The sequence below is a fragment of the Watersipora subatra genome, chromosome 4 (genome assembly GCF_963576615.1).
Source record: "Watersipora subatra chromosome 4, tzWatSuba1.1, whole genome shotgun sequence".
NCBI lineage: Eukaryota > Metazoa > Bryozoa > Gymnolaemata > Cheilostomatida > Watersiporidae > Watersipora > Watersipora subatra.
In genome coordinates this window covers 10,048,472-10,076,302 of record NC_088711.1, presented here as the reverse complement: position 1 = coordinate 10,076,302, position 27,831 = coordinate 10,048,472, and the positions used below count along the sequence as shown (strand labels likewise).

General features: G+C 36.9%; 3 protein-coding genes across 3 annotated transcripts; 1 reads left to right on the top strand and 2 right to left on the bottom strand.

Moving 5' to 3' along the window:
• Positions 1–1,936: 1,936 nt before the first annotated feature.
• On the top strand, positions 1,937–5,924 carry LOC137393898 (uncharacterized). The gene is made up of 3 exons (XM_068080612.1): positions 1,937–1,958; positions 2,066–2,854; positions 5,446–5,924. The coding sequence occupies exons 1-3, from the start codon at positions 1,937–1,939 to the stop codon at positions 5,922–5,924; spliced, it is 1,290 nt and encodes a 429-aa protein (XP_067936713.1).
• LOC137393502 (exonuclease 3'-5' domain-containing protein 2-like) lies at positions 5,812–19,142 on the bottom strand. The gene is made up of 11 exons (XM_068080078.1): positions 19,071–19,142; positions 18,491–18,693; positions 15,679–15,836; positions 14,553–14,672; positions 14,350–14,461; positions 11,330–11,503; positions 9,940–10,132; positions 9,684–9,858; positions 9,236–9,424; positions 8,267–8,398; positions 5,812–7,070 (listed from the first exon to the last, which is right to left on the bottom strand). Exons 1-11 carry the CDS (start codon positions 19,129–19,131, stop codon positions 6,854–6,856), a joined length of 1,734 nt encoding a protein of 577 aa, XP_067936179.1. The 5' UTR covers positions 19,132–19,142; the 3' UTR covers positions 5,812–6,853.
• Positions 19,143–26,924: 7,782 nt separating this feature from the next.
• LOC137393897 (uncharacterized) lies at positions 26,925–27,791 on the bottom strand. The gene has a single exon (XM_068080610.1). It carries the CDS (start codon positions 27,789–27,791, stop codon positions 26,925–26,927), a length of 867 nt encoding a protein of 288 aa, XP_067936711.1.
• Positions 27,792–27,831: the final 40 nt, after the last annotated feature.

The following is a 27,831-nucleotide window of genomic DNA, read 5'->3' as shown; positions in this document are numbered from 1 at the left end:
CCTCAATGAAATCAAACGGGAAGAAAGAGAGGAGTTTCTTTATAAAACAAATGATAAAGCAGAATCTGTTTATTGCATTGGAGGACAACAAAATTTTATTGATGACCTACTGAAGTGTAAGTATAATATACACTAGGATGCAGTTAGTCACACTAAACACATGGAAGCTATAGAGAATCAGCGTAAAGTTTCACAAAATTTTTTGCTCTTTTTCAGAGCGTATTTAAGGAGTTAGGCTATATCTTATCTGTTTCTACAGTTGCAGTAAGATATCAGATTTTTGACAGTTATTAGTGCCTGCCTAATATTTGTCTAGAATAGTGTCTAGAATATTTGTCTAGAAGAATTTCATAGTGGGTATCATCAGGTTTGCCTCTTGTTTCTTCATTTTGCATTAAAGTTAATCTTTGAATTCCAACTACACTAGTAGACCATCTAGTATATTAGTATTGCAAGCTTCTTGCAATGTTTGACGAACCAGGCTGCATTTTATTTTCTATTTAAACGTAAACATGTACGATTGTTTTTAAGTTCACAAATAATTGGCTATTAAAAAAGTTTCTCCTTTAACACGTTGGTCAGCCCTGCAAAATCTAAAGTAAATGCTTCAGCCTAGGTACAATTTTGCTGTCATCAGCTAGTCAACAACTGGAGGCGTAGTAAAGCTGTCATTGATAGTGTATGTCAAAGTGTGACATGCACTATTAATGTTTTGTGGAATCTGTTGTTCTACATAAAACATTTATAGCGGAACAGATTTTTGTAAAGTGGTCCTGCCAGTAGGCGAGAGCAGTCTTACATAGCAGAAATAACAGTCATAAAAATTAGCTTATCGTCGATGTTAGATACCAGACTGAGTAGATGGACTTGATTTGGCATGAAACTCACATTTTATATAGGTAGATTTAAATTACGTTTTCAGAGTTGGCTTGAACTTAAGGCACAAAGAGCTTATGATAATTATTCTAGAACACTTCAGGCTAGCCTGTCTTGACAAACTGTTGTTTTTACGGAGTTGTCCCCCGGCAAGCGCGGCGAGCGAAACAACAACTTGTCACAAGACGCACTGCACCTGATGCATCAGCTGCACTGAAAGGGAGTTGTTCTCTTCTGTCTATGCTGCTTGGCTGCGACGTTATGTCGGTCGCTCCATTGGTAATCATAACGGATTTCGCGCAAAAATTTATGTAGAAAATTATAAGATTAAAACGTTTAACCAAAGGCTAGTCATTGCTGTAAAATTTAGTAGAACTTAAGAATAAAATAAATTACAAATAAAATCAATAAGAACAAATAATACTGACTGATACAAAAATAGAAATAAAACTGACTGAGCGCACAAATAATGACATGTTTAGTTGTTGCTGTTGCCTAAGTTTCTAAGTTCTACTAAAGTTTACCGCAGAGACTGGTCTCTGGTTAAACGTTCTTATCTTAATTTTTCTACAAAAATTTTTGCGCGAAATGTGTTATGATTACCAATGGAGCGACCGACATAGCATAACCACATAGATGGAAAAGAACAACTACCTTTCAGTGCAGCTGACGCATCAGGTGCAGTGCGTCTTGTGACAAGCTGCTGTTTTGCTAGCCGCACTTGCTGGGGGACAACTCCGCAAAAACAACAGTTTGTCAAGACAGGCTAACCTCAGGCCTATTTGTACTTGTTTATACGTTCATTCTTCAAATGAAGCGTATTTGATGTTGCAAACTGCTCACTATATAATCACATGGGAAATTTCACTTGCCAGATAAATCACTGTTGTATTGCTTGTAGTTGATCATTGGATTTCGGAGAATGATTTCCACAAGTTCTTCTATAGTTTTGCGTTCTCACTCTTGAACATAGAGCTTTCTCCGGCAACCATTAGGAACAAGTACGGTTTGATTGAAACAAGAACTCCGTTAGCGTTAGGCTATAAACGATGTATTAACTATGACGCTGCTACATGTCTACTGTACGAAAAATATGCACACGCAGATCAGTTAATTCGCACTGCACTGGATAAGGATCCCGATGGCATTCAGGCTCTCTGTAACAAAGGTGCACATCTGCTGAAAACAGGTGACCATCGAGATGAGCTAGAAGAAATAGCAACAAGGGTCTTGAAATCGTATTCTAATCGAAGTGGAAAAGCACGGTTTTACGCCAAAGTAGACTATGCCTATTGGTTAGCTAGGACAGATCGCTCAGAGAAGGCTAGAGATAAAAGCTGTCAGATATTTGAAGAATGTACAGAGGAAGCACAATCGTTCACTAAGGATGACGACCTTGTGGCTTACTGCTGTTACTTTCACACTAAAATATTAGTGGGAATACTCAAGGAAAAAACCTCTCTTCGCAAACAAGATTTCTTCACAGAAATTCTTAAAAAAACCTTTCTTAACTTCCTCACATTATCTAAAGCCTGCACAAATAAATATCGTGGAGACCTTTTCTTGTTGATCGCAGAAGTGCGAACATCGATTGTGTGGAAACGTACTGACACTGCTCTGGAACGTGAACTTGTCCAACTCGTGGAAGCATGTAAAGATGACCTTGGCTGTAATGAGTATTCACTTGAAACATGCATAGGTGAAGCTGAGAAGTGCCAGCATAGATACCGCTGTGACAGAAAATTCAGAATGAGGATCGGAAAGCTTAGCCTTGAGATTGCGTATGAGACTGAAGACCTACGGGATAAAACACAGTGGTTTACGAAAGCGCTTGATCTCAGTCGAGAATGTAGTGAGAGTCCAGATTGGTATTTCATGTGCTCATCCAACATTTCGCAGGCTCTTCTGAATTTATGGGCAATTGACTTGTACAACCGCGAAAAACCAGCTGTGGAAAAACAGTACCGGGCTCGCACAGGTATGTGATCGCAATATGAATGGCTGTGGTTTATGGCATTGTGAAAATGTCTCTACATGCAGACTTTCAAGCAAGTTCCTTTCTTGCGATATGGGTAACCTTTGAGATATGAGCATACAAGACAGTTCTCGATAGCCAAGTATACGACAGGCCGCTTTCAAGAACAGCATCGGTCAGTCTTTCTCCTCGAATCAGTTTGAAAATTTTTTCCAAAAGGTTGGCTAAGAGTTATAGTGAACACGAGGCAAAAAGCGCCAAACCGGAAGCATATATAATAAAAAATAGGACAACAAAAATGAAGTAAGTTTAGGAAAATATTAAAACATAGGTTCAAGTGTGTTCAGTAAGCTAAATTCAATTAAGTTACATTTAAATTTCGTGTTACATAGCGTCACAAGTTTCGTGCACCGAACGCGCTGCTGTCAAGTCTCTCAGGCTGCCAATATCCACAATGGCTGTCTCGAAAGAGACAGGTGACTGCCTTCAGACACGAGTAAATTGACATACAAGCTCATTCCCAAGGCGCATTAAGCTTGTATGTCAAGCAGGGATCGCTAAACATATTATGGAAATATTTACTTTTCCATATCCATTTCCATAAACATAAATATTTCCATAATTTTATGGAAATGGATATGGAAATTTTATTTTAGAAATATGGAAATGTTATGGAAATAATATGGAAATGAATTATGGAAATGTTATGGAAATGGAAATAATATGGAAATGAATTATGGAAATGTTATGGAAATGGAGATAATATGGAAATAAATTATGGAAAGGTTATGGAAATGGAAATAATATGGAAATAAATTATGGAAATGTTATGGAAATGGAAAAAATATAGAAATAAATTATGGAAATGTTATGGAAATGGAAAAATATATGGAAATGAATTATGGAAATGTTATGGAAATAGAAATAATATGGAAATGAATTATGGAAATGGAAATAATACGGAAATTATGGAAAGGAAATGGAAATTATGGAAATGAATTATGGAAATTTTATGGAAATGGAAATAATATAGAAATGAATTATGGAAATTGTAACATACACGTAATCCAAGATATAAACAGAGGGGAGTTATATTGTATAGACTAGGCTACATGTATAGACAATGGTAGTACACAAACCCAGCTAACATTCGTGATATTACAAAAACTATTAAAGGGGTCTGGAAGAAATTAACTCAAATTGTCTCGGGACTTGGCTACTTGTACAGACAATGGTACCACACACCCAGCTAACGTCAGTGGTATTACAGAAACTATTAAGGGAGTCTGAAAGAAACTATCTCAAATCGTCTCTGGCTCAGTTATAGGCAATGGTAGCATACAGCTTTGATGTTGCCTGGACCCTAAATAAAGTATATTAGCAAGCAAATATCATATTCATATTATGTATAAATTAATCAGATGTTCGGGAAGATTGGACGATTGCACACACACACGCTCATTTGATACGCAAGCGCGCACACATACGTACACACCAGGGATCGCTAAACATATTATGGAAATGTTTACTTTTCCATATCCATTTTCATAAACATAAATATTTCCATAATTTTATGGAAATGGATATGGAAATTTTATTTTAGAAATATGGAAATGTTATGGAAATGGAAATAATATAGAAATGAATTATTGAAATGTTATGGAAATGGAAAAAATATGGAAATAAATTATGGAAATGTTATGGAAATAATATGGAAATGAATTATGGAAATGGAAATAATATAGAAATAAATTGTGGAAATGTTATGGAAATGGAAATAATATGGAAATAAATTATGGAAATGTTATGGAAATGGAAAAAACTATGGAAATGTTATGGAAATAATATGGAAATGAATTATGGAAATAATATGGAAATAAATTATGGAAATGTTATAGAAATGGAAATAATATGGAAATGAATTATGGAAATGTTATGGAAATGGAAATTGGGACAAACACGTAATCCCTGATGTCAAGGTATGACAGTATAGGATATAATTCTTCCAACAATACATTTTAGGTTTAAAAAATATACCTATATATCATCTTAAATTTGTCAGATTTATATTCGAGTGTATGATATATATAGAGGAATTATTTATATTTGCAATCGGTTTTATCTATGAACATGTATATATATATATATAATATATATATTATATATATAATATATATATGTAAATCTCCATCTGTCAAGTGTGTATCCAGCTATAACAATTGAAATCTAGCAACGAACAATCCGCATTGCACTGAATTGAAACTCGTAACCGCCAGTTCTAGAGGCAGCGAGTTAACCCATTAAGCCACACGGTCTACTTGCGATACAATGAATTAATCGTGCACATAGTCATTATATCAAATAAGCATAACGATGCTGTGTGACACGTAACGTCACTAGAGATGGCGTCACGAATCACGGCTTTGACGGCTCTTATTATAGCAAGTTTAACAATATACCAGCTTCAAGTTACCCAAATTAGCCAATGTCAACCGCATTACCTGCCATTGTTTATAAGCTGATTTTTATTACAACACCTGGCATTCATTAGTATACACATATTTTAATACTAATAATTATTGTTCTATGAACAGGTACACGTCCACGGTATCCATTTGAAGTTCTGAGATTCCTCGTGGATGAGTACTACAATTATGCAACTATAAGAAACTGTTCACGCATAGGGTATCTTACAGAAGCTAAAAAGCATCTTGAACTAATTGTTGAGCGTGGTACAAAAGGCTGGGTAACACATGGAGTCAAACTGGCAAGGGTAAATCATTTACTGGCTGAACGTCCTGCAACGATCATCTCAACCTTTGAAAAGTCTCTCCAAGAGCTGAAGATGGACTCAGAGGCGAATCCTACTCGTGATTACATGATTGCACATGAAAAGTTTGGTCGATACTACGAAGTCACAAAAGATTTTTCTCATGCACTGTTCTACTATGATGAGGCAATACAGCTTGCTGAAAGGATCCATCAACAGGCACATATTGCGAAGCATGGCAAAAATACGATCAGGACATATAACAATGATTATTTCTGCCAATACTACCGTCGCAGGTACTAACTCAATGATGCTGTAATGTCATTGTATCTGTACAAATTTTTTCGATTTACACATGAGAAGGAGGCTTAAGAAGTTTAATGTTGTTTTATATTATTGACAGTATATTTGTTAACAGTTTCCTCCTTGTATTGTAGTATTGACTTGACTGCCGGCAAGTAGCCTTTTTATAAGTGAGGGAGTCTTTCCTACTCATATTAAGGATACATTTTATCTTCTATTTATATCATTATATTCTATATAGCTGAATTTTTGTTACTATAATTTGTATGACTTGTTTATTGTTGTAGTCATTTAGAACTATTTCTACTTTTAATTGATTTATTAATAAAAATGATTTGATGCTCTCACTAATAATTCTGAACGAAACTATCATTGACAGGCTAATATATGCTGATAAAAGATTCTTGTCAGCTTATAAAACTTTACCTACGCTCAGAAACTGTTATCCTAAAACTCAAAAAACCTAATCAAACTACTAGCGGAATAACAATACTCTAAGATATGTAAGAGCTTCCATCAATCAGAAATGTAGTAGTATTACTTTCATAACATGTGAAATCATTGCAATGTAAACAAATATGCCAAAACATTTAAGTTAAGTTGAGCTTGTCCCTAAAACCTGCAATACTCAGATTCAAGTTCGATTATAATGAACTACTGTTGGTAATTCACAAAAGTGTCAATTACAAAATTTTATAAGAAAGTGCCTTGTTTTGTATAACATTATTAAAACCTGCATCTGGAATGTGTTAAGACCTTGTTGTCAGTCCTGTCAAACCAACTTTAGTCGGTTACCAATGCACAACAATATTTTCATAAAACAGACTGTACTCTAAAAATGATCATCACAGCCACAGGAATGTCAAGTCATTTGAAGCAAGGAATACACTAGCTTTAAGTTACGCAAACTAGCCAATGGCTATAGAAGTCTAAGAGGAGTCGGTGTCAGAGCCATCCATCTCTCTGTCTGTTTTAACCCAGAGATAGTCTAGATGATTGTAGTCAACATGCCAGTACTCTCCTAAGTGTTTGGGTGACATTACCTCTAGAAATCTCACTCTCCACAATCTCTGGAACTCTTGCACACTCGAGTTGTCCATAAAATACTGCACCACGATCCTCCCATGATCTTGAGGAGTGGAATCACTGTAGTGCAACAATTCCAGTTAATTTTACATTATTTCAACTTCATGGCACAAGAACGAATAGAGACTAGAAAAGCACTTTCACAAACATGAGACTACCTTCTATTAGGTAAACAAAGCCAATCAGTTCTGTTTAATACAGTGCAGCAGAGGCGATGGCTCCAGAGAGGCATCCGTGCAAAGAACCATTTCGGATGTGATTTGGCAATTATGTAAGAGAATTGAGAGAGTTCAATGAAAACGGATCCATAAGAAAACACAACTAGATCAAAACAGATCTTTTGGTTTTCTGATTAATCTATTATATGCAGAAGTAATCAAAAAACCAAAATCTTTTCATATTCATTACATATTTATATAAAATATAAACAAACTGGCCAGGGGCTAATTATTTTGGTTCTGAAATAATATGAATATCCTATAAAAGATATGAAAATATAGACAAAGAATTTTTGGAGACGAATTAACACAATATTTTTTGCGCAAAATATTTAATCAAGTACTTACAACGCATTAATTTTTGAAAGGTTCTGCCAATTAATAAAACGCTATTAATTTTTTGCATCTGCTGTTTAGTTGGGACGCTACAACTTCAACTATGTGTCGGCCCAAAGACATTAGATCGCAGTGTAGAAGAAGATCTGTATGTCGCAGCTCTTGAGATCCCTTTAAATAAGGTGGACAAGGGAGTGAAAAGGTATTGCTCGTATGTTTAACTAGTCAGGCCTAAGTTATGGTAACGAAACAGGCTTTCAACAATTACCCTCTGGACTCAGCTAATACAGGCGTAGACTGGTGTAATATCAGCAATTGTACATTTGAACAACAATTTTGAAAACGGCAAAATAAAATATTATTTTGTTCGCACGAAAAAATAACAAATTGTGAGATTCTTTACCTCTCAAATTTTTCATACAAAATCTTCTCCACAGCAAGGGATTGTCATTTTTAGATGATCATAATCTACACGCCAGAGTTCATGGAGGTTTTCTGGCTTCATTTTGTCAATGAACCTCTGTCTCCAGAGCTTCTCAAAATGCTGGAGTTGCCCTCTCTGACCCATATACTGTACAACTAAATATCCGTGAGAGGGAACATCACTCGCTATCACTCTAAAAGCATATGGTTCCTAAAGTCAAAGATGTCCGAATGAATAGGCCTAAAAAAAGAACCAAAGTAAGTCTTTCATCTGCTCACCGCTCATCGAGAGATGACGCTGACTCTATGTGTTCACGAGTAATATCATCCGTCTTGTAAAACTCTCTCAATATGCTTCTGCACTCCTCAACTCTTTTGGCTGGAATTTTATCCATATATCCATTCAGAGTTCTAAAATAAGCTGAGCCCACTGGACCAATTGTATTATACGATACGGCGTGACACCATGTAAGCCTGAATGAAGGACTCTGCATAAAAAATCTGTTATGATTAACAGAACAACAACAGATGCATTTGTGCACATGAACCAATGTGACTGACAGGTCAGACTCTAGAAAGACCCATAGCAATATGTTAGTGTTGACACGAGACATCACCACGCAGGCTCCTTGAAATGCCGATCATCAATCAGCCATGTTCCAGGTAAGTACATGTATGTGCTCTTTACAAACAAAATCAAGTAAACATTTGACGAGAAACTACTCTCAGTTACAGTGTGCAGTAAGAAACGGTTTGTTGAGAGGCTAGTTAGTGCAGTCATGATATAGTAGTGATTGGCCATCCCTTCCGTTACCTACCCGGTATATTTATATAATGCGTACATTCATACTAATGAACATAGCCACATTATGCTATTCAGTCCCATCGACATGTAATTCCAAATTCTAACCCGTGTTCACCATACCTTTCAATTCACAGACTGCTCTCAAAGCATACAGTTTACAACAAGTTCACATAACATCAGGTTTAAACACGTCCACATAATATCCACTTTAAAGCATGCCCACATGGTATCCAGTTCACAACAGGTCCACATGGTATACAGAGTACAACACCTCTGCATGGCATCGAGTATATAACACGCCCACATGATATCCAATTACAAGGCAACTCTTAATTAAAGCATACAGTTTATGATGCCCTCAAGGTTTCCAGTTCATGCAACTTTTGCTTCACTGGGCCATCTGAACAGTCTCAACCACTGTGAATTTAATTGAGGGCACTTACCTCGCCGCACTTTTAACTTTCTTCAATTCTTGATTGACAGTTACTGCTCCAGTCGTATAGGGAGCATTACAGAGATCGGCAAAGTGCATCTTATACCGCTGATCTGAGATACCAGACTTTTGATGGCATAAAGCGCACAGGAGCACCACATCGTGAGAAGAATGCGACTTTAGAATTTCAGGGAAATGTCTACAGAATGAGAAAGAGCATAGAGAAATTATATTACATGAATAGAGTGCATGGACAGTCGGTAGTTATCACTCTTACCCGCTGCAGTTGGACTAAGCCTGTAGCAGCGCTCGACACCAAAATAAACACAACTTAAGACACTAAGGTAGTACAAAGTTTACTATGTGAGAATACCGCAAATTCATCTTAGAAACTGCTTTCAGGAAACTTGAAATCCACTTATTTATTTTATGAGAATTTATTAAAATAATACACTTACTTCCTATACTCTCTAGGCACAATATTCTTTCTGAGAAAAGATTCATCAGCTCCGCATACAACGCAGATGTTTTCCTTACGAGATCGGTAGTAGTCTCTCTCAGTGGTCGGCCTTCCTCTTGGCTCAAACCTTAGCCTGATGACCAGCTCCTCTGCTCCTTCCTCAGACACTTTATCTAGACATTACAACACACTACAGATTGCTGGCTGATGTATTGCGCAGCAGTTAGCATTTCGAAGCAATTACAATAGGTTACCTGCGAGCTCCTTGTCACAATACCACTGCGCCTTCCTCACGTCACAAACGCAAAGCACCTGACCATCTGGAGCTTGCATCACACAATTACTGTACATAGCCTTAGAGCGGAGAGCGTTAGAAGAGATGCACTTGGATGGAGCCCGAATGGAAGGTGTTGATACAACTGATATGGCTGCAGTGCCAGGTGTAGGCTGAAGTGAACCAACAAAATCCTATTAGCCAATCAACTTATTTACATTTTTTTTCAGCCAATCAACTTAATTACATTTCCTTACAGCCAATCAACTCATTTACATTTTCTTTCAGTCAACCAACTCATCTAAATTTCCTTTCAGCCAATCAACTCATTTAGATCTCCTTACAGCCAATCAACTCATTTACATTTTCTTTCAGTCAACCAACTCATCTAAGTTTCCTTTCAGCCAATCAACTCATTTAGATCTCCTTTCAGCCAATCAACGCATTTACATTTCCTTTCAGCCAATCAATCCATATTTTACATTTCCTTTCAACCAATCAACTAATTTACATTTCCTTTCAGCCAATAGACTCAATTAGATTTCCTTTCAGCCAATCAACTCATTTACATTTCCTTTCAGCCAATCAACTCATTTACAGTTCCTTTCAGCCAATCAACTCATTTAGATTTTCTTTCAGCCAATCAACTCATTTACACTTCCTTTCAGCCAATCAACTCATTTAGATTTAACACCAGACCAACTCTGTTGTGCTGCTATACATACAGTTTCACGTATTTAACAATTGACCATTGAATACACGTGTTATATATATATGGCTTGATAAGATGTGTTGAGTAGCTAGCCAATTTCAAGATAGACAAACCACTCTGCTGCTTTCTTCCTGAACAGCTAAACCGCCGTAAACACACCGGTATTATTCTAGTTCAGCTGACAGCATCAAGGAAATGACTAAGCAGATAAAGTAAAAGAAGCTGATATCAAGACAACTACCAATGTGAATCTGAACCATAAAAATACCATACATAAAAGTAAATATTACATCTGCTATGTAATACAATCGACAATATATTTTATTCAAAAGAAAAACTAGCTACAAAATGCAGCGCAAAGTCATATTCTCTTTTCGCATACCTTGTCATCAGTTAACATGGAAGACTATTCATTATTCACAATATTTCTGTATGTTTGAATTATCAGCTTTATATATTTTAATACAAGTTGAATTATTATGAATCAGGTAACGTAATTATATAAAAATATAAAACATGCTCAGAAATGTAACAAAATTTAACTCGACTATTTGACTGCAAGATGTTGTAAATAAAATAAAATATTGATAAGTAATTTAATGACTATTTATCCTGCAGACATCTGTAAGCACTGAATGACCAAATGAAGAATACTCACGCTGCCGGCCTTGTAGCGGAGGTCTACGATGCCATGGCACATGGGCAGGGCTCGTGTCTGTATTGCGAAAATTGCTTTGGCCTCATTTTCCCACATGAGAGATGTAAGCTTCAATGCCACGAGACACATGAATATGGCGAGTCCCGATTGAGAGTCTTTGGCTGCATAGCAACTCTACAAGGTCAAGGAGGATGCGGCCTGGTGTGAATTCATATGACTTTTGCTAGTGCATATACATACAACTAACAACACCAAAACTGAAGAGTATTAAGGTGTGGCGCGAAAACGTCAAAATTGAGACAAGTCTAGTCTTGCTCAGTTTTTCTTTACAATTTAAGACAGTGAAAGATGTTTTACGCATGTATATATATATACTATACCAGAGAAAAGTATTTTAAACACTCTACGTCAAACATTTACTTGATTATATTGGCTAACTGTTGCTGGTTTTTTGTTTTGATTTAAGATTGTTGTATGGCCTAATTTGAACAAAAATTTGTTTGAAATAAAATTATTGCCAATCTATATATTTCTCAAAGTTTGTCTGTGTGTTTGTCAAGCTATAGCTATTAAAATCTTGGAATAAAGAATCCTTATCACAGATGATTAGATCTCGGACTACTCAATCACCAGTCCAATTCCTTACCAATTAAGCCACACGAGCTTGATGGACTTATTGAGCAATATAAGTCGTTATATGAATGCAAATACACTACAGCTCTCCGTTACGACGCAACATCAAGGAGAGCAGTAGCTAGTGTAATTTTATGCATACTCAATCATGAGAGAGCAAGTAGTTAGCTCTTATTAGTAAGCTTACTCAAATTATCCATTGACAATGTACCAGGCTAATAGCAAGTGGCAGGATACTCTCATTACCTCTCATTGTTTATAAGCTGATTATTAATACCGGGCAACGCCGGATAGCACAGCTAATATATATATATATATATATATATATATATATATATATATATATATATATATATATATATATATATATATATATATATATATACTCATGCTACAGACAGTACTGTCTCGGCTAATGAAGCCTCATCAGTGCAACTCAGTGCAGGCAAGGGACACAAATCCCATTACTAATGAGAGTTGACTTTCTGCCATGAAACAAGTGAGCTGCCTCACAGACTTGAAGAAAGTCAATGTGCTGACACCAAAAAGCTCAAATCACAATGGTGATGAGCTATGCACAAAAGCTAATAGTGCTGCACCTCTCACTGAAAGCTCAACCGAACCAAAGGGAGCATATACTTTTATGGGTTTTATGGTATATATTTATATTGTATATATGTATATATATTGTATATATGTGTATATATTGTATATATATATATATACCATAAAACCTCTAATTGAACGACAAGGCGCTCTACTTTTCAACCCTTCCTCTCTAGTAGTGGTCAATTGGAAGTGGCGTTCAAATAGAGGCTGGCGTTATATTTCTCAAATGGCTCCTCAGAATTTTGGGAAGATAAATTTAGTTCTGTTTCGGACGAAACAAATATCACCTATATTTTGCCCTCTTCTTCCGGTAGAGCAATGTTAAAACTTCTGGATGCAATAAATCTGCTAATTTACCTTTAACTTGTCAAAGATTTCTAAATAAAATATGCATTGGGAAGCCGAAGGATATCTCTACCAGTTATTATCTATTGCTTGCAAGTGATCTATGATCTATATTATAGCCTGTGCCTTGCTTCGCGATTTGTTGGCGCTTTCAATTTTTTGTTCCGATCTAAATTTAAAGGCATATTTTTATTTTATATTTATATTTACCAATGTTGAATAAAATCTCATTGCACTCATTAATATGTTTGCTGCAGTTTGCAGCCAACGTTAGCTTTTTATATGCTATAGAAGAGGTGCTACGAGCGTCAATCCATTGTAAGCTGTGTTAAAATAACTGCAAGAATGCTATTAAATAATATGATACAAATCTGCGAATTTATAAGTTATATAACGATAATCGATCAAATGCTACAAACATATATACTCATGAACACGTGACATAAATGAACCATACTTATATTACATGCAGAAACAAAAGTTAACATTTTTAAAACAAAGATATTTGCATCGATTGATCGAATAGCTGCGTTCTGACTGTTGCTTTCGATGGCATGTGTTTCTTCTGGTTGTCCAATGCCTTTTACAATGTCTTCTAAACTCAACTTTTCCTTTGCACTACTGAACTAGTCGATATTAGCGTCCAAACAAGTTTTTTGGCAGAGCAATACTTTTACCCATTGTATTTAGCACAAATGCAACGCGTAAAAGTTTTGCTCGCTAAACACAACCTTCACCCTAAAACTAGTCATTCATCTACCATCGTAAATGTAAACCGCTTTTTATATACATGTACTTCGAAGTATCAAGATGGCGTTAAACAAGGAACTACTATTAGCCTGTGGCAGTTATTGATTATTTCTATGGTATTGTTTTTTAAAGTTTTGGCAAAAGATATCCTAAAAGTTTTGGAATTGGACAACGAGAGAATTAACTGTTATTAATGTAAACGATGAATTATTAATACGATTTTGTGGACACTATTCTACTGATCAATTGATATAATGGGCTCATAGATCAAATAATGTCAACGGCGGTCTAATGGAGGTGGCGTTCAAATAGAGGTAGCGTTAATTAGAGGTTTTACGGTATATATATATACCTGTATATATAAAATAGATATATATATATATATATATATACATATATATAATAGATACATGTATATTAGGAGGTGAACGCAATCACTGCAAATTTAAACTAGTGGTGCATTTGACTATTACCTTAAGATCAAACTGTTGGAAAATCAATTTCTCAAAACGAGTGATGTGCTGATCACTAGAGATTTCTAACACTTATAAATTAGCTACCAGAGAAGGCCATTATAAAAACTAATAACAGCGCATCTTGCAATTGCACTAAAAGTGTACCAAGGAATTCATAACACAGAGTGAATGAACTACAGTAAATATCATTCTGTTTATGAGAGTCACCATGCTGTGTGGTAGCTGTTCTTGCTCCCAATCTCCGCATCTTAGCTGATTGGATTTGTTCAGTGAGATTCCAGCAACCTCTTGAGCTAGGCTTTGAAGGCCACCTTTGTTCCTACATGACACAGTTGTGGAATAGCTATTCTCAAACAGGAGCTAACAAATAGGAACTATAACAATAATGACAAATAGCATATTCCACTCACCAGGATTTTTTATACCTGCCAGCCACATATCGGAGGTCGACACAGCCAAACATAGACATCAGATAATCTGTAAAAAGCTTATCTCTGTCATCCATAACTCCCACACCTACTTTGAGAATTCTAAAAACAAACCAGCATAATATCTGTTAAAAATCTGCTTATATGTATCAGAAAGACAAGAATACAAAATATGTTTGTTCATACACAGGAATTCCTACCAGCTAGTTGCTCCTAATATGCATGCAAAGGGTGGATAACTTCTAAAGCTGACAAAATATATTATTTTTTAGAGTGGCAATGCGCTATCGGGTGTCATGAAAGTTGCATCTATGATATAGAACAATTATATAAAAATACATTGATGACAACAATACAAATCTATGACACATCTTGAATCGAGGCTATTCAGCAAGCCTGCTCAAGCTTGGAATTTGCAGAAGACATTTGAATTGTCTAATATGACCTGGTAACACAGCCATGTAATTGTAATCAGTAGATGTAGTCAGTACGATGTGGTCAGTACGATGTAGTCGGTGCAAATTAATCAGTACGATGTGGCCAGTGCAATGTAGTCAGTACGATGTAGTCGGTGCAATGTAGTCAGTACGATGTAGTCAGTGCAATGTAGTCAGGACGATTTAGTAGGTACAATATAATCAGTACAATGTAGCCAGTACGATGTAGTGATTGTAATGTAGTCAGTACGATGTAGTCAGTGCAAATTAGTCAGTACGATGTGGCCAGTGCAATGTAGTCAGTACGATGTAGTCGGTGCAATGTAGTCAGTACGATCTAGTCAGTGCAATGTAGTCAGGACGATTTAGTAGGTACAATATAATCAGTACAATGTAGCCAGTACAATGTAGTCAGTGCAATGTAGTCAGTACGTTGTAGTCAGTATGATGTAGTCAGTACGATGTAGTCAATCAATATAGTCAGTACGATGTAGTCAGTATGATGTAGTGAGTACGATGTAGTCAATCAATATAGTCAGTACGATGTAGTCAGTGCAATGTACTAAAATTAAAATCAATGTGGGTGATTCAAACTAGCGTAGAGAAATAGAGGTAAACACAGTAGACACTATCCTAACTTACATGTACATGGATAGAGATTAATGTCTTACGTTTTATCTTCGATGAGAGCAATTAAAGAACCAGGAATGTGTAGAGTAAATAAGTGCAACCTAACCAGGGCTGTGCAATGCAACGTGGACAACTGTAGCATTGACACAGGTTTTCTCTTTTTTCCTTTTGTGACCCACTCACAATCCATTCCAATCACCTGGTAAAAGTTGTGTGAAATGTACTCACTATGTGAAAAAATGGAACAGTGCTTATTTCCCTAGTAGTTTTTTATGAGTTAATTAAAAGATAAATTATTAAAAGATACCTTATATCTAAACATGAATCTAGTCACGCTGTTAGTAACAGATATTCGTTTCCAGGATTTTCAAAAATATTTGCATGACAACCAAAGCAAGCGCTCCAGTCTATCTAAGCTATGTTCTCACAAAGGTTTGACAACCGATATTCAGAGCAGATAAGAATTCCTGTACACTGATAATAATAATCATACACTGATAAGCTAAAGGAATGAACATAAACACTTCAAAGGGTTAATGTTAACATTGCTAGAATGAACACCAGCAGCTTTATCATTTAACATTTATTCTGAAACATTGACATTCAATACCAGGTGTAGCATGTGAATATTCGTTCAATAACTTTTTCTCATTCTTTTCAGACCAGTTTATGATAGAGGGGAATTACCTCCTCTTACCCTTTGTCAATACAAATGCACTATAAACTATACTCATGCTTATCAAAATATTAGTTATATACTATCACATTGAATTCACAAATTTTATCATGATGATTTGACAAAAAATAAGGAAGAAAATTTTTAGAAATGTAGAACAGTATCTAAAAGGAAATGATGACAGAACAGCGTTACCGCGTCACATGAAATTATCTACGCCGTGTTAGCACGGCTGATAGATGTAACAGAACAATCATTGTCGATGTAAGAAACTAAATTCATAAATAAGATGATGAAGTTGATATTAAGTTTATCATTGATTATCATAATGGTGAGATTATTACTGGCAAGGCAGCAAGATGGTTGCCATAGCCTTTTAGTCCTCAGCAATAAATTAATTTGGAGCATGCAAAAATACCATTTTACCATGTCAATGACTTCATATTAAATAAAGACTAATTGCGCCGATGGCATAAATAAGGTACAAGAAAGGGAGTTTTGCAGAATGATACACAAATATGATTCTAAAAATATGACAGAAATATTTAAAGGTTGACTTGCAACAAAATTCACATTACAGTTATTTGGTATCAAAAGATTCACCATGTCTTACTCTGCTGCGTTGTAGGTGCCAAATATGTAGAAATGTGATTACAAGCTCTTAAAAGCTCAAAAACGAACAGTTAATCGCAGCCATCACAAAAACGCTAGAGATTGGAATCCCTTTCCCAAACGGCTTAAATGGGACGTAGCTGAACAAGACGGCTTGTTTACACTTTCATGCAACCTCAATCGTCGAAATATTTTCACAAATATACTTCATGCATTCAATAAAACCATGTCTATTGTCATTATGCGTCTATTTCATCATCATTGTAATGCTGTCATTTTGAGCACTGATATCTCAAAACCCACTGTAAAAATTCGTTTAATTTTGTAACCTTAGCTCGAAGGAGTTTATATCATCCGCTGATAAACATGACGAGGCTGTTGGTCACCTGTGATAGACGAAAAATGCTGCAGAAATTATTCGCACTGTTTGACAGGAAGTATGGGCCACATGATCAGATTACGACTAGACGATTAGACCAAGTCGAAACAAAACCGTAAAGTAGCGAGCATCTATATTTGATACGGGCTTTCCGGTAGAACCCAAAGTGTTTGTCATAAACTAGTGCTACGAGAAGTTTTATATTAAGCCTTTTAATGGCCTTTCAATCCACGTGATAACATCAAATGTCAAAACAATAACCAAATTGTTTGAGTACATCAGAGAAATAAATTGATTCCAATCTACGGCAGTCTCGTGTGGCTGTGATTAACTGTTCGTTTTTGAGCTTTTAAGGAAATGTAATCACATTTCCACATATTTTTCACTTACAACACAGCAGAGTAAGACATGGTGAATTTTCTGATACCAAATAACTGTAATATGAATTTGGTTGCAAGTCAACCTTTAAAATGAATGCATGAACATTTTATATATTCAATAGGTATTCATGCCACTTTTTATTTGTTTAACTCAAGCCAATAACTTGGTGTATTCAGCTTAAACCCTTTGTACAAACTTTCAGTGACGATCTTTAGTTTAAACAGCAGTTTTAAATCAGAATAAGAACAAATGTCAGTATGAGGCACTTGTTGCAAACACTAAGCAGAATGCCTTGAAAAAAGCTCTGCAGTAGCTTCTCATGCTGCTATATTGAAGCGCAAATGAACCAGGTGGCAGCGTGCATTTCAGCATAAAGCTTGTTTTAGACCAGCAATGGAACCTTATACCCAATTGTGCCTAAACCGATGGCATGATTATTTGTACTGTCATACTATAATACATGAAGGAGGTATGTACCAAAACAAACATTGTGATCAAAATGGTGTGTTTGACTGTAATATTGGAAATCTATGCTTTAAAGGTAAGCTTAAAAACTCAGCAAAAGTTAGCCGATGTAATGCTTTAAATTTGATGAACTATGTGAAAGTGTTTATTCTTAAAATAGAAGAAAAGGATGGGCATAAATGCATCAACAGATCCGAGTAAAAATTCTTGACAATGTAATTTGATTAACAACTCCCATTATAGGCGAGGTATGGCAAAATATATAAATTCCTATTGCGTTAAAAAACCGGGTCTCCAATAAGGAAAAGGGGTGAAACCGAGGCTAAAATATTTTTATCACCTTGAGAGTGGCGAGATCCTCACATATCAGTGTGTAAGCTCGGTCCCAGTCGCATTCTGACTCAACAAGAATAACTTCTGCTTGCTCGATGCATTCCTTGCAGAGAGATTTTACTTTATCATAAATATTACTTTGAATATTTTGTACGGCTGGTTTGCCTTGTTTTCGTTTTGTTCTTTGAAACAAATAATAGATTAATAAGCCTACAAGAAAGCATCAACAGTTAAATAGTAACAAATAGTAACAATAGAAGCTCTCAATATTATGTACAGCATACACAGTGCAGCTAACTGCAGTAATTTTAAAGAACACCATCGACGTGAGATATTGTGGTTGATGCTTCATCCAACAATCTTACAGTATTTGATGAACTAAAGTATGAAGATAAATGCATATATTGAGTCTTACATACATGCGGAACAACTTGTATCAAGCAACAAAAGAAACTGATTTTATCTATCAACTCTTCATAAATACACGTAGTTTTGAAATAGCTAAAATTTAACAGCAGCCATTAGTGCCATTGCTGACTCATGTGTTCATGTTTCAGAACAAGCCCAGGTACAATTGATAAATATACCTCCAGCAGCCAAGAGTGTTGCAGTCGCAAAGCTTTTCTGCAGAAGGCTGTTTCCAGTCATGCCTGGCTTCCGATTCTAGTCAAGAAAACAACAAGAAACAGAAATGAGGAATATTTCATCTCCAGCAAATACAATGTTCATGTCTCACCTTTATTCCTGTCTTCAGAATGAAATACTTAAATTGTAGCAATTTGCTGACAAACAGAAGACAATCAAGATGATGACTAACGAGCGAAATTACGACACAAGAACTCAGAAAATACTTTAGACGGCTCATTTATGTGAAAGAACGTTTAATTTATAAACATACATCTTGGTTGATTCGTTAATCTAACAGTTTTAGCAAAAAATATCATTGTGAAATATCACAACGGATGCATATATACTATCATATAATGATCTGTCTTAAAAACAACAGGGTGTAAATTTAATGTTTTCTACCACATAGAATACACCCCAAACACTATTGTACAATTTTTATTTACAATACGCATCTTTGCCTTAGAATATAGAACAAACAGTTATTGTTAGATTTGGCATCGGTCCAATATCATAATTGCTGTTATCATATGCTCTTGCCTTGCATGTGTATTCCAGATATTGGTATAACAAAAAATTATGCTAATTTTCTTCAGTTTAAACAGCATTTGTGAACTACCAAATGAATTAACACTTAGTGCAAAGTTGTTTTTTTTTCAGTTTACTTTATTTGCTGAAAATTAAAATACAAAGAATTTTAAAAATTGATGATCGCTATTGAACAGGCAATATACGTTATACAACAACAAATTGATTTTGCATTTCTTAACTGTATTAAATATATAAAAATAGTTGAAATGGCTTCACTTGTCAAGGTTTTTAAAAGACAAGACCAACTAGCTGTGGCCAAGTCTCTTGCTTTAGTAGTATCAGAATAACAAGCTGGGAAAGTAATTGTTCAAGAACAGTTTGAAAGTGTTGATGTACACACAGCTGGACTGAACCAAATGCCGGTGATTCCAATTTTTTAAAGAAATGTAATAAAACTGACATCAATCCTGACTCTTATACCTAATATAACACACTGTTACCAACATGAACAGCATTTACATGTAGAAGTCCCTCTTGTATCGAACTAAACTATAATAAATAATTCTCCAAAAACTTAGCGAATCAAAATGAAACAACATAATTATATACTCTAAAGCAGCAACTGATAGACTTACGACAGACGAAAAACATAAAACTAATTTCACAAAAACAATAAGTGATGATATAGAACAAATAAAAAAACAGTAAAACTATTGCTCTGTTGATACCCAAATCTGTAAATCCTTTGAGAATATTAATACCACCTTTGGGAACAATCATGGAGCATAGGCCCACTAGTAGCTAATTCAAGTCTATAAAGGATTACTCTCGAGTTTACATTATTTCACGGCAACATAAATGGCTTTTCTGGGTGCATATGCCTGATGGTAAAGACTCACATAGAAAGCATGAGTAAATAAAACTATCAGGTATCTAGCTTACATAATATCTGACTTACACTAGTTAAAATTTCCAAATGCTCTGCTAGAACAGGCATTTGAAATATATCATGGTATACATCATCGCAAAAGTTGTAGAGCTAAATAAGAAGATGGAGACTTAACCTCGAACACCTAGGTGGTCGAGCTGGTCGGATGGATCTTGGTGATAACGTAAGAGAAGTTAAACAGCAATTCATAGTGATTTAGTATAATAAACAAAAATATAGAATTGTCTGCCTGAAAAAATGGTTCTTGCAGATATTTTATGAATTGCAATTTTTCACAAGTTTCGCTCTGTTCTCATTGTGGTTCAAAAAAATTAGTAGCAATGCTAATGTCTTCTGCTTCGTGAGTAATGCGTTATGTCATCACATCATGAAGTTATTTTTCCATCCTTTTTCAAAATACAACTATGTCTTTGAGAGCAGTTGTCATTGATAATTAGCAAACTCATGGCCAAAATGCAAATCCATCTCTAACTGCGAGATAAGAAACAAACATACTGTCTGCTTGCAGTTTTAACCTGCGAGGCAACACAACTTAAATAAACTTTTAATGATGCTTAATTCATCTACAGAATAAAAAAGAAAGTTCCTATTATACAGTTATTTATGGGTGTTTGCTGTAACTAGTTCATCTACTATTCTACTAACTCTATGGTTCTATTGATTGTTCTTGACCTTTTTATTACGCATTGATGTAACCTTGACCTTATTGAATAAAGGAACTTCCTGTCTAAATATCTAACATGGTGGCAGCGTGTCCTCCTTTGTCTGTGAAACTATCTATTTAATCCTACTCTTAGCTGATTGCTCGTAGCCATCTAGTACCTATTCTTAGCTGACAATCATGTCTAAACTAGAGGCACCACAAGGATTTGATTTTTCATCACCAGCATCGTTTCTAAAATGGATGAAACGATTTAAACTGTATAGAGTAGCAACTGGTTTATTGGATAAGGACGGCAGTGTACAGATAGCAACTCTTCTATACACTATGGGTGGTGATGCTGAACAATAGTATGAAAAATTTACATTTACTGATGATAATGAGAAGGATTTTGATATAGTTTCTAGGAAGCTTCTGGATGACTTCAACCCAAAGCGGAACATAATTCATCTTTGAAGTATATTTCATTCAAGAGCTCAGAGAGCAGAAGAGAGTATTGAGAGCTTTATTAGGAACTTACACAAACTCAGTGAGCACTGCGAGTTTGCAGCAGAAAGAGACAAAACTATCAGATACACATTAGTCGTTGGACTGCTAGATAAAGAACTGTCTGCAAAGCTACGGCTAGAGGAAAACCTAGACCTTAGCAAGGCTATTTATGTCTCGACACCATGAGCTAGTCAGAAAGGAGGTTGCTAAACAAGTAGAGATTGATTCGATTAGCAGATTACCTGCTGCTAGCTGTGGCACCAGCCAGAAAAATAGCGACAAGCAGGCAGTGACAAAGTCATACGCCAACTACCAAGAAGCTGTTAGCTGTAATAACGGTGGCCTTAAACACAAGAGAAAACAATGCCCAGCATTCGGTAAACAATGTTACCATGACCAGAAGCTAAACCACTTTGCCAAGAAGTGCAGGAGTAGAGCCAGATCAACTCCGGCTGCTGCAAAAATTGTCGATCAGAATATGCCGCAATGAGCTCAAGGAAAGACCTACTACCTAGATGCAGTGACACAAATACATGACAACAGCGAGCCGTGGTTTGTGAGTATCCCTATGAACAACACAAACATAAAGTTCAAGGTTGACACAGGTGCTGATGTCACCGTATTATCCAAAACCACTTATGACTTACTTATTGATAAACCTGTTTTATCTAAAGCCAATATTGAATTAAAGTTTGTTAATTCTTATGTAAATGTTTTTGGCTATTTTATATTGAACGCTAAGTGCAATGGCCATGAGTACTCACTCAAATGTTACGTAGCTGATTGTAGATCTAGCCTTTTGTAAAGTAATGCGGTTAAGCACATGGCGGTCATTAGCTCCGTGGTTGGTGCTGCCGGGTGTGGCACAACTTTCGCAGTTCGGCCTGATGCTGCGTTGGGTAAGATTAAAGGCAAACCTTTAACCATCAACCTCAACAGTGACATAAAACCTACTTGCATTAACACCCCACGTCGCATCTCTTTTTCAGTGTTAGACAAAGTTGACAAAGAACTAAATATAATGCTCAGTCATAACATCATTAAACCGGTAACACAACCCACTGAGTGGTGCTCCCCCATAGTTTCTGTCCAGAAAAAGTCTGGCGATGTACGACTCTGCGTAGACCTTAGGGCTGTCAACCGCACAGTAGTTAGGGAAAATTATCTTATACCATTCTTCGAAGAACTGACAGCCAAGTTTAGCAATGCAACAGTATTTTCTACACTCGACGCTCGCAGCGGCTACCACCAGATAGCTCTCGATGAGGAATCAAGTCGGCTGACCACATTCATCACACACAGAGGCAGGTTTAGTTTCACACGTCTACCATTTGGAATATTCAGTGCCAGCGAGCTGTTTCAGAGGACCATGGAAGGAATTCTATCGGGCTGTGAAGGAGTTGCTGTCTATCAAGTTGACATACTTATTTTTGGTCACGACATGCAAGAACATGATCGAAGGTTAGAGGTAGTTTTGAAGCAAGTCGCAGAACATGGACTGGAACTGAACAACAACAAGTGCTCATACAGGTAGTCTAAAGTCAAATTTCTGGGCCATATGTTCGATGCTAGAGGCATAAAACCAGACCCATCCAAGCTGACAGCGATTGAGGCCCTCGGTCATCCCAAAGATGTTCATACTCTGTGACGTTTTCTTGGTACGGTGAACTACATGCAACGATACATCCCAAACGTCTCACAACTTGCCAGCCCATTGAACAAGCTGCTAAAAAATAAGACTGTCTGGACCTGGGAACAACCACAGGAGGAAGCAATGAAGGTCATAATAGACCGTTTCATCTACTGATGGTTTAGGGGCAATGATCTGTCAAGAAGGCCGTTGTGTGTCTTTTGCATCCCGCACTACTAATGAGACCGAAAAAAACTATACCAACAGAAAGCTATCCAACTAGCATCCAATAGAGCATTCCAACATTCCAACTATTCTAATAGGGATCCCAATTTATCCCAAATTTGGGCTTACGAGAAATTTGACCAATACTTGCGCGGCTTGGTGAAATTTGACCTGGTCAGTGACCATTCTCCATTGGTACCCATGATTAACAGTAAGGACCTGAACACAGTACCACCCCATTGTCAGTGATTACTGATGCGTCTCACGCGATATAATCCGGTGGCAAGAAATCTTCCAGGGCCACAGATGGTCATTCCTGATACTCTTTCTTGATCACCAGACCCTAGTGACATGCCAGATGTAAGACTGACTGAAGAAATAGAGGAGCATCTCAACTCAGTAAAAACAAATCTCCCCATATCTGACACTAGAATAAACAATATCATCAAAGCTACACGGAAAGACAGCATCCTGGTAGAACCACTTTATTATACTGTAGATGGGGGACCCAACTACAGCAAAGATGTTTCCCCGGCACTACACCCTTTATTCCATGTACGCTCCAACCTATATGTTGCAGAAAACATTCTTCTCTTTGAGAATAAAATAGTAATTCCATAATTACTGAGGGGAGATATTCTTGCTGCAATACATGAAGGTCATTGGGGGTTGGGAAAATGTAAATCTAGGGCAGCACAGGCGGTTTGGTAGCCAAGCACAAACAGTGATATTCAGTCCCACATAGCAGCGTGCGAATTCTGTAACAAGCATAAGCCCGCCAACCGAAAAGAGCCATGATTTCACAGAGCATTCCTGAGAGTAAATGGTATACCATTGCGACAGACTTACTTGACTACAAGGGTATAAAATACTTACTAGTCGTAGACTTATACTGCCATTACATTGAGATTATCTACACCCAAAACACCACATCACATTTTATTATTCAGAAGCTCAAGTCCATCTTTGCTCGCTGGGGGGCGAGCAAAGATGGACTAGAAGCCATCAAACTACTTAGTGACAATGGTCCTCCCTATAATAGTTATGAATTTGCTAAGTTCATGACTGACCTTGGTATAGACCATGTGATTAGCAGCCCGTATTACCCCCAGTCTAATGGGGCTGCTGCAAGAGCCATTCAAACAGCCAAGAAGATCTTGTCACAAGATGACCCAGCAGCTGCCTTAATAATATATAGATGCTCCAAGACCGTTACGAGATACAGCCCTAATGAGGTAATGTTAGGTGCCGACGTCAGAACATCACTGCCCAGGCATTTCACGAACCCTAGCGTGAATACTGAAAGAGTCTTGGGAAATAACTTACAGGCAAAGCTATCTGCCAAGAGGTATTACGATCAATCAGCTCTCAATCAACCTCTCAGTCAGTTGACACCTGGCTCTCCAGTTCGAGTACGAGCCAATGGGGAGTGGAGTGACTAGATCTATGATGTAATGTGAAAGGCCGCAACACCCAGATCATACATAGTTCAGAATCAACAAACTGGGTGCAGGTTTAGGCGGGACAGGCGCCAGCTCTTGCCGTCACAAACATCGCAATCCAGTCATTCATCACCATCCCCATACCCCACTCCGCAACCACCAATACCTAGCCAGCCAGCCAATCTACCACTACCTATAATTGACAATCCTAGCCTTACTGATACTGATCACAAACCTCAACCAGTCAATCACCAAGTCTTGCTGAGGAGTACCACCAGGTCAAGCCGTGCGGTTAATCTTCCTCGTCGGTACTCACTATAGTCGGTGACCATCATGTGCTTACTGATGTGTAACATAATTTTTTTAAACTGGTTGATACTGTTATCTGTTTTTTTTATAAATCTTTTTTGGGTTTACAAACTAAACCTGCCTCTGTGTGTGATGAATGTGGTCAGCCGACTTGATTCCTCATCGAGAGCTATCTGGTGGTAGCCGCTGCGAGCGTCGAGTGTAGAAAATACTGTTGCATTGCTAAACTTGGCTGTCAGTTCTTCGAAGAATGGTATAAGATAATTTTCCCTAACTACTGTGCGGTTGACAGCCCTAAGGTCTACGCAGAGTCGTACATCGCCAGACTTTTTCTGGACAGAAACTATGGGGGAGCACCACTCAGTGGGTTGTGTTACCGGTTTAATGATGTTATGACTGAGCATTATATTTAGTTCTTTGTCAACTTTGTCTAACACTGAAAAAGAGATGCGACGTGGGGTGTTGATACAAGTAGGTTTTATGTCACTGTTGAGGTTGATGGTTACAGGTTTGCCTTTAATCTTACCCAACGCAGCATTAGGCCGAACTGCGAAAGTTGTGCCACACCCGGCAGCACCAACCACGGAGCTAATGACCGCCATGTGCTTAACCGCATTACTTTACAAAAGGCTAGATCTACAATCAGCTACGTAACATTTGAGTGAGTACTCATGGCCATTGCACTTAGCGTTCAATATAAAATAGCCAAAAACATTTACATAAGAATTAACAAACTTTAATTCGCATAGGTTTACATGCTGTTTTAACTCAGCTTATGTTATCACGTTGTAGTTGCTTTGATGGGGAACATGTTTGCTGTATGTAGTTCATCTACTATTCTACAATTCTATTAAAAGTTTTTGACCTTTCTATTATACATTGTTGTAACCTTGACCTTATTGAACAAAGGGGACTATCTGTCTGAATATCTAACAATGGGAAGCTTGTGAATGAACTTAAGTAACTTATTTTTTGTTTGGTTATAGCGTAGTTAAACTCTCATTCATCAATGTGGTATGTTTATCAAACACTCAGTAAGCAACAGATCACTAGTACTTTTATTCAAATCCAAAACGCAACTCAATAGTCCCTGTACATAGTCTAACACAAAGTCATTGCATCAAGCATGACGTAATGTAAGCATTGCAATAGGCTGTACATTCCACATAGGCAATACATTCTACATCCCCTCTTGATCTCAAGATCAACTGTTGTAAAACCATACAGCCTAAAAACTAACAGACCTCAGGGATTAAGTGACTTGTACAACCATTACAGCAAAAAATTTGGTAACCATTTAGGAAGATGTCTATCTCGAACAGGTCTGTTTTCAAAGTCACTATTTTGATCGAGATCAGGGTCAACATGCTCTCAATTCAACTGAGTATTGTTATCAAGCAGGTCTGAAATACTAAACTCAACTTTGACCTGATTATAGTCTCTAGTTGGCATAGTTGATACATGTGTACCATCTGCAATGTCGTCTTGATGAGCCAATCTAAGGTCAGACACATGCCTATTTGTGCCATCGACTTCAACCGAAGTGCTAGAATTTATTTTTGTCATTGTTTGGCATTTCTACTTGTCAAAGCACCTAGCACTAACTGGCTTGACATAAACAGTGTCTCTAACTTTGTATGGGTTAAGGCTGCAGTCTCTATTGTCATTAGGCTTTTGTGGTATTTCTGTCGATTTGGTCGCCCCTGCTAAGTCACTGCGATAACTGTATAGTTCTTCCACAGGCACTATACCATTGGAGTTTGGTGTATTGTTATACCAATATACCATTTCTTCAGGTCCTTTACCAGTTCTTATGACTGCTCTCTTTATAGTACAGTGATGTCTTTCGATTATTCCATTTCCAGCAGGTTTATAGGCACAGCTGAGGATCTGCTCTACACTCCATTTCTGCAGAAACTCTTTCATTCTAGCGCTTGTGAAACATGGGCCATTGTCACTCAGAAACTCCTTAGGAGGTCTACGTTTTCGAAACACATTGTCCAACTGTTTGATTACTACGTCTGATGTTTGATTAGCCAGTTTGGACCAAAGAGAAAACCTGCTAGGCCCACAATCAATAATAGTCAGATAAGGTCGACCGTTCACATGAGTGATATCTGATGCAAGGCGCTCCCATACATTTGCTACGTTTAGCTGACCATGATCCCATTTGATTGGATGAGGATCCACACTTTTACACATATGACAAGTTTTCACTACTTGCTCAGCTATGTCTTTTTTGATTGTTCGTCCAAGCCTTTTCTGTGCCAAGTACAGGGTTTGGCTGACACCAAAGTAGTGATATTGATGAACGTTCTTTACGTCTTCTATCTCATCTGTGTTAGAAGGTACAACCCCTGAGCATGCAACAACTTGTAGCCATTTCTTTGGTACTCTGGTTAGGACATCCAATTTGTTCTCACTTGATGGAACAAGTTTGATCATTAGTGTTAACCCATATTCATCAATCAGCTAACCAATAATT

Coding starts and splice junctions, on each gene's coding strand:
- LOC137393898 (XM_068080612.1), top strand. CDS start 1,937: ATGACGCTGCTACATGTCTACT. Junction 1,959..2,065: donor GACGCTGCTACATGTCTACT/GTACGAAAAATA, acceptor TGCTGAAAACAG/GTGACCATCGAGATGAGCTA. Junction 2,855..5,445: donor ACAGTACCGGGCTCGCACAG/GTATGTGATCGC, acceptor TTCTATGAACAG/GTACACGTCCACGGTATCCA.
- LOC137393502 (XM_068080078.1), bottom strand. CDS start 19,131: ATGACTGGAAACAGCCTTCTGCAGAAAAGCTTTGCGACTGCAACACTC. Junction 18,694..19,070: donor AACACTCTTGGCTGCTGGAG/GTATATTTATCA, acceptor GCTTTCTTGTAG/GCTTATTAATCTATTATTTG. Junction 8,399..9,235: donor AAAGTTAAAAGTGCGGCGAG/GTAAGTGCCCTC, acceptor AGCTTATTTTAG/AACTCTGAATGGATATATGG.
- LOC137393897 (XM_068080610.1), bottom strand. CDS start 27,791: ATGATCAAACTTGTTCCATCAAGTGAGAACAAATTGGATGTCCTAACC.